Source organism: Rhipicephalus microplus, chromosome 3 (assembly GCF_043290135.1).
Source record: "Rhipicephalus microplus isolate Deutch F79 chromosome 3, USDA_Rmic, whole genome shotgun sequence".
Taxonomy (NCBI): domain Eukaryota; kingdom Metazoa; phylum Arthropoda; class Arachnida; order Ixodida; family Ixodidae; genus Rhipicephalus; species Rhipicephalus microplus.
This window is the reverse complement of record NC_134702.1, coordinates 143,272,404-143,286,398: the sequence shown is the minus strand read 5'-3', so window position 1 is coordinate 143,286,398 and position 13,995 is coordinate 143,272,404. Positions and strand designations below refer to the sequence as shown.

Sequence of the window (13,995 nt, the reverse complement as noted above, 5' to 3'; positions counted from 1 at the left end):
AACAACAGGGAAGTTTTCAAGTGTAAGAATACGCTTACGCAAGGCTCCGGCTCGAAGTCTACACTTTACTCAGCCGACCACAATTGCGTGAGCTTCATCTTCACATGGATTGGCGGACTCTTCATAACTTGGTGGGTGCTGTTATTGCAACTGGCTTCGCAATGAAGTGATAGACTTCACTGAGGTCGTTTTGCTGACTGCAGTAACCGTCTTTTCCTATGTCGGCGTTTCGTTGAGTTACGTAAGACGACGTACTAATGGGCGTAGTCAAAGCGCATAGCTAGGGCATGTGCTCTGGGATTGTGCATAGCAACCGCACCAGCGTCACTTCCGGGTAGCCGCAGCTAAAGGAACTCCTCTCTTTCTTAATTTGTAGCCGGCAATAGTTGCATATGTAAGGAATGAGTGATTGCATTCACACACGCTTCATTAGTAGTAAATTGAACAAAAATAACATGTGCGTTAAAACGCAAAGTGGTAGATATCTGAGGCCCATGGCAGCTGTCGGATTCTCAAGGTGAATCTTAAATCAGCATGGCTGACGAAGCCATGACGTTCGTGTACAGGATGTGTCGAAGGGGCTGCCGGCATATGGTAATATTTCAGACAATACTATGCAGCTTGGAACGAGCTCTGTAGTAATGAGTGGAGTTTCCATAGAGTTTTCTAAAACTAACCGGAAGGAACTGTGGCACTTTAATCGTTCATCTACCATGGGAATTATTAGTAGTACGCGGATTTGCCTTGTCTTCGTACCTGATGGTCTCGAACGTACTTGCGGATTTGTTTATTGTTGTGTTTAGGATTTGTTTCTAATGAAATAACGAACGGTAATAATAAGCTTTGAGAGCTGATTGAAACAGTGAGCCAAAACGTACAAGCATTGACACGCAACTGTAGGACATTTGTCGCTTGTCGTTTTGTGACAAAGCAAACTGAAGCCACGTGAAGCCAACCGGAGCCGGAATTACGAAAATTAAACAAATTCGTGTAGAACTCATCATCCCCATGCTCGCTGAAGCGCCGTGCGTTGCAGCTCTCATAGACACTAGCGCCAGAGTTCCTTTTAGCGTAGCTACAGGAAACTCTCTGGAGTGGAGAACCCGTGCATGACGTCACGTTGCTGATGGTGGTCATGAGCAAAGAGAGAAGCTGTCGGAGCCAAAGCAAGTAGTTTGAAACGTACCTTACTGCGTGTCTTGTCCGCTTTGTCACGACGCAAGCCACAAAAAACCTGAGTAACAGTAGACATTCCATTGTTGCAGGTAGTAGGCCTAAGGAGTAGAGGTATCCATCGAATGTACGACAGTCCTTCAGCTCATCAGACTGATCCCATAAGGAGTGACGGCTATACAGATAATAAGGAAAGTCACAGAGACCCAAAGCAGGTGTATCACTTAAAGGGAAGTAAGAATAGCTTCATAAGATGTCATAAAGTTTCATAAAATGCATCATACGAACGACCGAGCTCTAATAAAAAAGACTGTGTGTAAAGCAAAGTGACCGATTTTCAAGTGATGTAATGAGAAAAGATAATTTACAGAGATATATCACACATTCGGTCATATCAAAGCGCAATAAGTGGAATATCGCTGCATTAAATCATTGCTATTTCGCATATCTGATCAGTAGAACTAATGCCTCTTTTTCCTTTTTTTTTCAGAAAATGCGCCTTATGGCGTACGTGTGAATGCTGTCAAGTAAGTGTGCTCAGCAGTTTTTGAATTTGTTTACCTTCCAGACTCGTCTCGTCTGTGAGATGTTGACGAGCCTAGAGAAATTGCTAACTTATGCAAGAAGTACCTCCGAACAGCTCCTTCTGTCGTTCACGAGAAGCTCGAGAGAGGGCAGAGCTGGCCAGTTCCCCCGATTTTCGGGTGCGGAAGCACCAACATGTTCAATCTAGTTGTGAAGATTCGTGGAAGTGTAAACTTTGCTGTGCCCTCTTCACGTCGTACAGTTTGCCATATTTTCTGGAAATGGAGGTAAAGTATGGCACTGAATAAATGGATGGTAGAAAATTTGCTGCATTTTAGAAAAGGCTGGATGCTTTTTATGAATACTAATAGAAACGGGAGAAGTGTTGCAGTAAAGCATCTTCACATGAGCATAATCAGAAAAACTTCACATTACTGCCTTTTTTTCTTAAATAATTCGTGTGTCCCTGTCACAGCAGTTTGCGGAAAGCTCTGCTGACGATGTGTCCAACTAGACAAGGGAAGTACCATGGCTTAATAATGGCGCCAGCACTTGGCTACCACTATCTCAAAATCGCACTTATAGTCCTACGCAAAACGGAATTTTAAACTGAGCACTGGAGCTACGGCACTCAGAATTAGATTTTATGGTCGAAGCTTCAGTGCTTCGAAAACCACCTCTAAAGGGCCCGAAAACCACCTCTAATATTTGTTCAAGCATTTCAAGTAAAGACGCGCATCGTGTGCGGAATGCCATCGCGATCAACAATTCTATACGTGGCAGTGCTACGAGCCACCGGCATGCCACAATGTCCAAGAAAAAATTCCTCCTTTCCGGGGCTTTTGGGCCTCAGCGTGACACGCCGAGGAAAGTATGTTGTAATTGGTCGAGCAAGAGCCCACAACTTCCCGTCAGTAAGCAAGCAGCTGTCCACGATGCTTGTTGTTTATCGTGTTGCCCGTGTGTGTCTGCCTGCCTCATTTCGTGCGGAAGTTGTCTGGCCCGGCGTGTCCCCGAACGGGTGTATCGCGTTGGCTATTCTTTGAAGGCGTGCTTACAATGCGCGGTCCATACCGGCACGATTTGGGCATCCACGGTTCGTCAACAAGCACGCATCTACAACGCGACTGACGGAGTGGACGGCCAAAGTCGCGGCAACCGAAAGTAAACGGTGTTTCGATTGATTTGTGAGGTTTAACGTCCCAAAACCACCATATGACTATGAGAGACGCCGTAGTGGAGGGCTCCGGAAATTTCGACCCCCTGGGGTTCTTTAACGTGCACCCAAATCTGAGCACACGGGCCTACAACATTTCCGCCTCTATCGGAAATGCAGCCGCCGCAGCTGGGATTTGAACTCGCGACCTGCGGGTCAGCAGCCGAGTACCTTAGCCACTAGACCACCGCGGCGGGGAAGTAAACGGTGTTTCAAGCGGCGCGTTAGCGATATTGTTTGTTACGCGAGATCGGGAAGGGCACTGACCGAGATGGCAAAACGGCTTGGGAGAGGAGAGCGGTGGCGAGAAATGCAGGAGAGAGTGAAAGGAGCGATAGTCGCGGTTCGTCTGTCTGTCTGTCTGTCTGTCTGTCTGTCTGTCTGTCTGTCTGTCTGTCTGTCTGTCTGTCTGTCTGTCTGTCTGTCTGTCTGTCTGTCTGTCTGTCTGTCTGTCTGTCTGTCTGTCTGTCTGTCTGTCTGTCTGTCTAGTTTCCTACGTCTGGGTGCTCGCAATCGCCTCCTTAGCTTGGTGTAAATTGAAGCCAGGATGCGAGAGAGAGAGGGCTACACAAATGCAACTTGCTGGTGATGAAAGGAATAAAGTGTTAATATTGTCGTGTCCATCTTCAAACCGTTTCATCCAGAGAGGTCAGCCACACGTGAGTGACAGTTGGTCTCCCTAGCAACGGCGACAACAGGCGTTAAGGGTTTAAGCGCGTCAGCGTTATAACTGACATTGACAGTGTAGATGCAATGAATGCAAAGAATGAAAATCAGTATTCCAGCTCAAACCCAGGCATTCTGCGTGGAATCCAGATTTTCTGCCATACATCCATGTCAGGTATTGAAATTGCTTTGTAAAAAGACCCCATGCAGGGGTATGTATTGTCGGCGGAAGGTCAGTTGTGGTTACGATGCTGACCATCTAATTTTACAACAGCGCAATAAGCATTGCCGATGAACTGTTTAGACACAGACGCCACGTCGGATAAACGCAAATTGTGGGTAAAGTGTTGGCTCCGTTTTTATGACAGTCTATAAACATTACTTTTCTAGTCCTATGATTGAGAAAGCTATGTTCAAGCGTCGTTCGAAGCCGGCGGAATATGCTCACTAAAGTAACGTATCATATTGGCATTGCAATGTGCTCTTCCTATCAGTTGTACTGGCGTGACTGGAGGGCTGACGTCGCTACATACCCGAAATTACCTTTTGAACGCCCCCGCAGCCAAAGTTCCTGGTAAGCCCACGATGTGCGCGCAACTGCTGTACTTGAATAGACACGTCGATACTATGCGTTACGCTTGGCTCAAAGCCGAAAAAAGGGTAGAATTGACAATTACTCGTCGACTTCTTCTTTGAAGCCGATTTTCGCAAGGCGTGCGATCTGCCAAATATTTTCTCATTTGTGGCAGTACTTGCAACTTCGAAGGTGGTGCGCATCATCACATATGATCAAAGTGGTACGCCTGATTCAGTAGTGAAGTGACACGTGTTCGTTGTAAATGCAGCCCTGCTTGCATCCTGACGCCTATAATAAAAGACCCAGCCGTGAGCATGGAGCAGCACGCAGAGGTGCGTACATTACAAAGCAGTTTTTTGAAATATTCGCACACAGTATGCAACTGGTCACATAACGCTTAACTTCTCCGCTTTTGGAGCAAGTTCATGAAGATTTGCTTCGAGAATTCGCGCTTACTTTTAATAAGTGCAAACTGGTGCCGCTTTTGTTCTTCACATGTCGATATTCAGATTATTCAGGTCTTCATATTATTCAGATTATTCAGAATATTCAGATTTAGGTCGAGCAACAGATTATATTACGAGGAAGAGCTGGTGGCTGGTGGCTGTGAATAGATAGGGTCGACGGCGGAGGCTGAACTGGGCTGGTGGTGTTGGACGGACCAGGATTGTCTTGAACTGCCATGGCAGGTGGTAGTAGACGACGACCCAGCGGAGCTCCAGTGGTAACGTGCGAGAGGAGTTGGGGATCGAGAAACAGCTCCAGCTTTTATGAGGATAAGATTTATTCAAGGCGAGCTCGAGCTGGCACACACTGATGATGATATCTACAGATGAGGAAATTATAGAAATGATGATGACACGTCCAGTTGATAAAGAAAAGTCGGTGACTGCGTTCACAATATATAAGAGAGTGAAAAAGAAATAAAATAAAGTGAGCGAGCTGATTCAGCCATCTTTAACTTTCGCAGCGCAGCTGTAAATAATATTTATTGTATAATGTTATCGCTATTTAAATCGCTGTTACGGAATAAGTGCTCGAAGCTTCAGGTTTACTTATTTGAAGCGTAGCAACTCACCCGCAGCACAGTCAAAACGCAAACTGCAAGAGCAGCCTTTCCACAGGTCTTTTTTTTTTAACACTGTTTGGGCAACCACTACAAACGCACTTGCATGGTACCCAGTAGACCAAAAAACCATAACAATTCCTCAAAAAAGTGGGGTACTCGATAGGAACTTGTAAGACATTATGTACAATCGATATGGGCTGAACACGCCATTGTACAGTCGCTGATTTATTTATATGTGGAATTCAACGTCCCGAAATAACCATATATATGAGAGACACCATATTGAACGGCACCGGAAATTTCGACCAACTAATGAGTAACGTGCACCTGAGTATGAGACCACGGACTAGAGCATTTTCGCCTCTATCTAAAATGCAGCCGTCGTAGCCTGGATTCGATCCTGCGACATGCAGGTAGGTCCGCAGGCGAGGGGGGGAAGTGGTTCTTAAAATTGGAAAAGAAAAGAAAAGTGAACCCCGCAACTGTCTGCAGCTAAGTGCGACACCTCAGCAGTGGTTCACATGGGAAGGGGAATGGGGGATAATAGACTTGAGCGAAGAGAGGAAAGAGAAAGGAGAGAGCGAGCAAAGGAAGGGGGGGACGCACAGATCGTCTACCAAAATCACGGGGCGCGAATTCTCTAAATTCGCTCACGCAGTCCGCTTCCGTCTACAAAGTCGAGCAGCGCTGAAAGGGCACGCTTGATATGCGCGCGGCCACTGTTCGGGAACAAGAGGTGCTCAGTTGTTGTCCGAGGCAGGCCGAGAGCTCCGTACGTTGCGAGCATCACCTGTCTGCTCGCGTCACCAGCCGGGCAATGAAGCAAAAGGTGGTCCAGAGTCTCCAGGTCGCCGCAGTCCATGCAGTATGGACTGCCACGCCCGGAGTGCCGATGTTTTCGCTCGGCGGTGTAGTTGTCTCCGGTGCGGAGACGGAGAAGGAAACCGCGGTCTCGTCTTGGGAGTCCCTTGAGAGGGAGCCGCCGCGGCGGCTTTCCAGCTGCTACGCGAGGGTCGGGATGACGCTCGCGCACGTAGCGGGCGGTGAGGAGACGGCCGGCATCCGCGGAGCACACGAAGTTGGTGACGCCGGTGTCGGGGTCGTGCGCATCCCTCGCGGCACAGTCGGCCGCCTCGTTGCCGGGTATTCCGATGTGCGAAGGCACCCAGTGCAGCGAAAGGTCGCAGCCCGTTTGCTGCACGGCGTGTAGCTTCCGGGCAACTCTCTGCGCAAGGAGGCTGCCGTCTTCCTCGCGCGAGATCGCGGCCAAGGCCGCCCGGGAGTCGCAGATGATGGCTGCAGCGCTCATGGGTGCCCGCTCACTCAGGAAATCGGCTGCCAAATTTATAGCGGCGAGTTCCGCCACAGTGGAGGAGGCGAGGGAGGGGAGGCGGCACTTGAGAACCGCGCCGACTGATGGCACAACGCAGGCGGCGGCCGCGGAGTCGTCGCGAAGCACTGACCCGTCGACGTAAACAAGCAGCCGGCCGTTCAGCTGTTCGTGAAGGAGGGCGGAGCACTCCTGCTGCATCGCTGCCAGCGGGGTGCGCGCCTTCGCTTTGATGCCGCCAATGGTCTTGGTGATCACCAGAGGGGTGTGGCGGTAGGGTGGGATAGCCAGCCAGCTGGGGTACTGCGTGTCTGGCACAACCGTCAAGAGCTCACTCGCCCGCTGCCCCATGGATGAGTGAGGTAGAGCATATAGCCTGTTCACAAGGAGCTGCCCCTGCCTTGTGGTTTTCAGCCGCAGTACATGATTTAGTGTCCGCTGGGTCACCCGCAGAGAGATGGGAGTTTCCCCCGCTTCGGCGAGTGTGGGGCCCACCTGGGAGGTTTGGGGAAGTCCGTAGTACTCCCGCACGGCGTTGCGATGGTCCGCGTCCAAGGCAGCAAGCTGGCAAGCACTCAACGAAGCCACTGCTGCAGTGTAGATCACGCGTGCCGATGCGACTGCGTTGTAGACTCGCAGGGCAAGGGCAGGGGTGCAGCCGTGACCTCGCGCGAGGAGACTGCGTGCGGCGCCGAGTACCTTGCGGTTGCTCGTCCGCAGATCGTTGACGGCCGGTCGCCAGCTGAGCCGGTGGTCTATGGTCACCCCCAAGTAGCGCACCTTCGTGCTCCACTCAATGGGGAGGCCCCGGAGTGAGAGCCGAGGCGTGGAGCGGCGTGTCGACGCTCGCGGGTGGACGAGCAGTGCCTCCGTCTTGGAGGCGGCGAGCGCCAGTCCAACCCCGTTCAGGAATGCGTCAACCGCGTCGATGGCCACCTGGAGGGACTCGAGAAGGGCTGCCCGGTGGCGACCGGGGCCGCAGGCAAACAGCGCAATGTCATCGGCGTAAATCGCCACATGCACTTCACACGCCGTGTTGCACGGGATGTAGTCGGGCAGCTTGGCAAGAGCCAGATTGAACAGAAAAGGGCTCAATATGCTGCCCTGGGGTACGCCTGCGGTGACGGAGTGGGGACCGCTGATTGTGGAGCCAAGACGAACGCGAAGAGTGCGGTCGCCCAAGAAGCTCTCCAGGTAGTCAAACATCCGCCCGCACACACCGAGGTCACGAAGTGCGTCCAAAATCGATGCGTGGGGCAAACAGTCAAACGCACTTCTCACGTCGAGCAGCACGAGGATGCCGTAATCGCCGCGGTACTTGGCCTCCTCGAGGGTGGCGATCACGTCGGCCAGTGAGTCGAACGTACAGCGCCTTGGGCGAAATCCGCTCTGTTCGGGAGGGAATGCGTTGGTTGCGGTGGCAATCCAGCGAAGGCGTCGCAATGCCATGGCTTCCATGACTTTCCCTGCGGCCGAGGTAAGTAACACTGGCCGGTAGGATGAAAGCTCCGTGGCCGGCTTCCGTGGCTTCAGGATGGGCACCACGAGCGCCTCTTTCCAGCCAGGAGGCACCTGACTTGTGCGCCACACTTCGTTGTAGGCCTCCAGCAACCGGGGCCGCGTGGAGGGGTCAATGTTGCGCAGCACCTGGTAGGTGAGGCCGTCCACTCCCGGGGCAGACCGCTTCGTGCGGTTGTTGAGCACTGCGGTCAGCTCGCTGAGAGTAAACTCCTCCGTGCACAATGCGCGGATCTCTAGCAGAATGCCCTCGGTGGGAAAGTACCGCTCGGGAGCGAACAGCTCAGGCCTGTTGAGTGCAGGCACAGGTGGTAGTCCCTGTGGGCAAGCAGGAGGGGCAAACTTGTCTGCCAGGAGCTCAGCCAATTCCTGCGTGGCGATCTTCATTGCAACAGCAACACAGAGAACCGGGCAGCGAGGCTCTCTGGTGCGAAGAACGGCAGCGAAAATGCGCCAGGCTTGGGCGTGGTTCTGAGGGTCATCTAGTGACGAGCAGAGGCTCCCCCAGCTCTGGTTGCGACGGCGTCTGGCGTGCCTGCGGCACACCGCGTCAATAGAGTTATAGGCACGCCAATGTTCCGCCTTCTGCGAGCGCACCGCCACAATCTGCGCCCTGCGACGCGCGGCGCGAAGGTTGAGGAGGCTGATGTCTGGTGCGGGGGTGCCCGCAGGCACGGTGCAGTGGGTGGTAGCTGCGTCGTGACACTCGGCCAGCGCGGTGAAGAAGTCTGCAGAGACTGGCACTCTAGCACACAGTTCTCTGAAGCGAGTCCACTTCACAACACTGTAGGTCCGAGTGTACCTGATGTAAGCTGAGGGGGGTGTGACCACGATGGGGTAGTGGTCGGAGCCCTGAGAGTCCGGTGCACGTTGCCACTCATATTTACACGTACCACCCACGAGAGTCAGGTCGATGGCACTGTCGGACACACCACGGCGCGCGAGAGTACAGCTACCCGTGTTTATAACGAGCAGTCCGGCCTTTTGCACGGCATCGAGAAGGTCGCGCCCACGGTGGTTCGTCACGCCACTGCCCCACGAGGTGTGGTGAGAGTTAAAGTCGCCACCGATGACCGCGTCGCGATTTAGGCGGTCTGCGAGGCGGCACACGAATTGGGTGTCCCAGCGTGCCGAGTAGTTCGATGTGCGCACGTACACGCTCGCGACACTGGTGTCCGTGCTCCCGATGCGCACAGTCAGGGCGACGGCCTCGAGGGTGTCACAGAGAATGTCCTCGATGTCCACTGCAGCGTGAGGGAGGTCGGCGCGCACATAAACCGAAGCCCGCGACGTGCCGGGAGGATGCGAGGGAGTGCTGCACCGGACTGCGCTACACTCTTCAAGTTCGCACTGCGTGGTGCTGTGATAGCCGGCAAAACCAGGTAGGTTGAGTGTTCCGACGCGAGCGTAGGTTTCCTGCAGCAGCAAGACGTCGTACTCGCGTCGGAGGAGTTGGGTAGACAGCTCGGCGTGACGGCAGCGGAGAGAACGAACGTTCCATTGAAGAATCCGCGGCCGAAACACCTTGCCGCTAGCCATGTTGATTGAGGGCAGCGTGGGCGGCCAGGGCCGCGTTGCACAGCTCGAACACAGGGCCGGATTGCGGTATTGTCCCGATGAGGGCCTGCACGGCAGCGGCCAGGGCACTAATCACCATGTCCTTTTGCACCTCGCAGTCGGGGGCCGAGGGTTCGGCGGCCGGGGGCGAAACAACCGCGCTGTACGTCCGGCCCGGTTGCACTACCGAGGAAATACCAGTGCACGGTGCTCGAGCAGGCACGGCTTTTCTCTCGCTCTTAAGGTTCCTCTCGGCCTCACGACGAGAGAGGGGCGGGTCCGCAGAGGCCATGATTTCTAGCACCTTCCTCTCGTGTTGCCAGCGAGGGCATCGGGGCTCGGTGGCGGGATGTGGGCCGCCGCAGTGTAGGCACTTGGGGCCGGGTGCAACGCAGTCGGCGCGGGCGTGGTCGCCGCCACAGCGCGAACAGCGTGGGGAGCTGGTGCACGTCGCATGAGTGTGTCCGAAAGCGCCACAGCCAGCGCACTGGAGAGGGCGGCGACGACGACAACGTACAGGGCGGGTCTGCTTAAATAACGCCACCTCAGGTGGCGGTGCGTTACCCACAAATCGGAGAAGGACATTGCGTCCGGTACGGGCACAAGAGAGGATGGGAGCAGAGCTCTCTATGTTGTTTTTGAGGACCTCCTCGTCAAAAGCCGCGTCAACGCCGTGAAGTACGCCGGTACAGGTTCCTTTGTTGGCGGTCTTGGCGTTGACAGCCACTTTCCCGATGCTTTCCACTGCCAGGAGAGCGGAGGTGTCAGGTCCGGGTGTGGTGTCAACCGCAACAACGTTGCCGCTAAAGTTAATGCGCACACGCTTCGTGCCGGGCACCTTCGAGAGCTGTGCTGCAATTGCGTCGCGGCTGAGGGAGAGGAAGTTGTTCTTCCTGCCCTTGGGGTGGTAGAGTATGGTGGCAGAGGTGCGACGGGGCTCATTCGCGACCAGGTGTTCGATAATATCGAGTTGGTGCTGGCGGCGACCTGGTTTCTGGCGGGGCCCCTTTCCCTTGCTTGGGGGAGCTGCACTGGCTGGCTGCCTACTGGAAGGGGCATTTGTAGCTGTTGATGCCTGGCACGGAAATCCGTTTTTCTGCTGATGCTTGCGTCGGGCCTCTTCATAATCTGCTTCGGTAGAGGCGTCCACCGTCAGTGGGCGCATGGGGCCGAAAGCAGAAGGAGGGTGTGGCGCGGTGCTAGCGGCAGAGTTCGGAGGAGCTGCGGCCGTAGGAGACGACGCGCCCGTGCTCTCCTTTGAGCGGGAGAGTGGAGGAGAGTGCTGTTGTTGTGGCGAGGAGGTGGGAGGTAAACAAACCACCCCATCAGACACCGGAGAGGCCGCTCTCTCTGGAGGACGGGTCGGACGGGTTGCGTGACCGGAAGAAGATGGGGAAGGCTCGAGGAGGGTGGGATTTCCTGTGGCGGTCTGGGAGGCTCCCGCTTGCGCAAGAGACTCCAATGTTGCCTCGGTTGCCCTTCCAGTAGAGGTCATGCGCGTGCCTTCGCCTGGAAAAAGGGGAGAGACAGCACTACGTGCACACCCCTCTCCGAACAGGTCATCTTGACGCCCGGGGCGGCAGGCTTGGACAGCCAGCAGGCAAGGGCAGAAAGTGGTTGCCGGCGGCGCAGAGTGAGCGCGCGCTCGCTTGGGGGGAGCTGCAAACGACGCCTGTTGTGTTGCTCGTTGGCGGCCTGGTCCGTCAGCGCAGATTCCGGTTCTGAAAAGGGCCAGACCCTTTGGGGAGGGCGACAGGGACGGAGAGGAGGACGGAGGCGTGTTGTGCTCCCAAGAGGAGGATGATGTGGGCGAGGAGGAATCGGTACTGGCCTGTTCCTCGCTGTCTGCCGGTGTTGATGCGACCGATTCTTGGTAGTCCTGCAGCTCAGCCTTGCTTCCCTCTTGTAGTGTGGGTACAAGATGGAGTTGGGAAGGCTGTGGTACTAAGGAAATGGCGGCGGGGGCCTCCTCGGCTGCGGCCGTTAGCTTCGCGCTTTTCGTGGTGGCGGCCTTGATTTTTGGTCAGGCGAGTACCTTAGCCACTAGACCACCGAGACAAGGCGTTGTACAGTAGCGGCAACACTTTCCAGTTGGAAAGCTGGCCATGCAAGCTGCGTTTGTGACTACAACGGTTAGTGCAATACGCAGAAGTTTGCTTTGACAGGCCTGTTAATGTGTGGCATCGAATAACGGCCGCACTTAGCTGCATGCGATACGCTAGAGCTCATGCACCTGTAGATTTAACAAAAGGATAACCGACACTAAGTGGTCTAAATTATCGAAAATCTCCTTAACATCGATCCTCATTATCACATAGTGGTGTTGCTACGCAAAACTCAACAAATACTATTGGAAACAAAATTTCTACTTGGAAACAAAATTTCCTACTTGGAAACAAAATTTCTATTTCTAGGGCTCATCGCCATGGTAACAGTGGCGGCATGCAATGCTCGCAAAGAAATCACGCTTTTATAAGGTACTCGAAAAGTATCTCGCCAATTTAGCGTGCTCCTTGTAGTTTCTTGGTGTGCCTTGTTGCCTGATAATAGATAAGGCACAGCAGCGTTACTAAAACGCACGTACTGATATCGGTGTGGAGCGCAGTTGCGGCCGAAGTAGAAGTACAGTTCTGAATTTATTTCCACGTCAAGAAACTGCTAACCACTCACAGTTTAGGCGCATTTTTGACGTGTTTTCGAATTCACACAGGCGATGCAGAAAATTGCCGGCGCAGCACACGCGCTGGGCCGTATCGGAATGCCGGAAGAGGTGGCACGCTGCATCGCCTTCCTGGCATCCGACGACGCCTCCTTCGTCACGGGAATCAACATGCCTGTCGACGGAGGCATGCTTCTGCTCTCCGCCTGTCCAAGTGTGCTACAGGTGGTGTCAGCCGCGAAGGACCCTTGATGGGTCACACATGAAGATTGCAACCGCAATGCCAGACAGTATACTAAATTCGAAATGTAAAGAACAGAACTGCTCATGGCCAATAAAATCATAATGAGAAAATGGAAGATACGACGCAAATACTGTTGAAACTCGGACAAGTTATTTTAAAAGTGTAATCTGTAAGGTGTATGTCACGGTCTCACGGTCGTCGCTGAACGGCGACGTTCAGTCTAGACATAGTCTAGACGCATGGCGACCACCTGCACCCTTCACCTTATATCCTGCTTCTGCAGCTCGTAGGGGAGATTCTCGAAATGGCGCTACAATGAAAAGCATCGTTAGTTCCATGAAAGGAAAGAAAAAGTAACCCCTTTAATCCTGTGAGCGTGGAACATGGCACTCTTGTGCATTCGCTTGTTCGTCGGGCTCTCCTTCTAGGGCCGGAGCCTCTTACGCCGTGGGTCGGATGTCCCGTGTCATAGTAGTCGTCGTAGCCAGTTCCATTACATTGCATGTCAATAACAAAAGCGTCATAACATATTTACAAAGTGAATGATGATGAGTGGGGCGAAGCGTCTGTCATTCTGTCCATGCGTCCGTTCATCTGTGCGTCCGTCCGTTCGTCCACTTCAACCAACTTATTATCATTCACCTCGTGGATATGCTGTGACTTTTGTTTCTTCGCCAGTGCCCTCCATTCTATACACCCTGCCAACTTGGAACTACACAGTGTAAAAAAAAATTCTCTGAGGTTGGAGTGAAACACCTGTACTCTAGCATCTCCCCTATTCGGAGCAATTTTTGCTCCAGTCCTTCGGAGCAACGTTTTTGTTCCGGCTGGCCAGAATACATTTAACACGATTGGTAAACTGCGTCCCCCTTTAAATAATCTTCGAGCGATCGATGTTTTCATGTTTTCTTCAAATCTGAAGATAGGGCGAGTGTGGTAGTAACAATAGTTGATGTCGCTCTTACGAGAGCTGTGTTTCAAGCTGTCCGAGTGGAACTGATTGGTAGGAGCGTTAGAAATCTTTTGAGCACAATTTGAAGTATGCTGCAGAATCGTATGTGGTGAGCGAACGTTTTGAGCATGTCAAGCAGGTCGTTTCTAATTATCATCACAGGGAGAACAGGAAGTGACCGATCTCATACCATGTCGACAGGGCGAGAATTGTGCTTGTTTTCTTACAGCAGTGCGCCGTGTTCGGGTATATGACGCATGAAAGATCGTCCCCGACATGCTTGTGTATGCGCTAAGTGTATCTGCTGGGTGCTCAAATAAAGGTGCTGGTTGCGCGAGATAAATTATCATTGTGGGTACACAGCGACTCTTTATAATGAATCATTTCAGCTTGTTTTGAATACTACACTCTTTAAAAAAATCACAGCATAACCACGCGATTAGTGATGACGAGTGGGCGAAGCTCTGAAGAAAATAATCGCTAAACCGTGAATCTACCGCATTTAGTTC

General features: G+C 52.9%; 1 protein-coding gene across 1 annotated transcript in view; it reads left to right on the top strand.

Moving 5' to 3' along the window:
* Window positions 1-12,651, top strand: part of LOC142802982 (glucose 1-dehydrogenase 2-like) — a 34,440-nt gene extending 21,789 nt beyond the window's left edge. The window contains exons 6-8 of the mRNA XM_075888073.1: window positions 1,664-1,700; window positions 4,426-4,489; window positions 12,342-12,651. Of these exons, the coding sequence (XP_075744188.1) occupies window positions 1,664-1,700; window positions 4,426-4,489; window positions 12,342-12,542 (302 nt within the window). The 3' untranslated portion in view covers window positions 12,543-12,651. The remainder of the gene's footprint in view (window positions 1-1,663; window positions 1,701-4,425; window positions 4,490-12,341) is intronic.
* The last annotated feature ends 1,344 nt before the right edge of the window (window positions 12,652-13,995 follow it).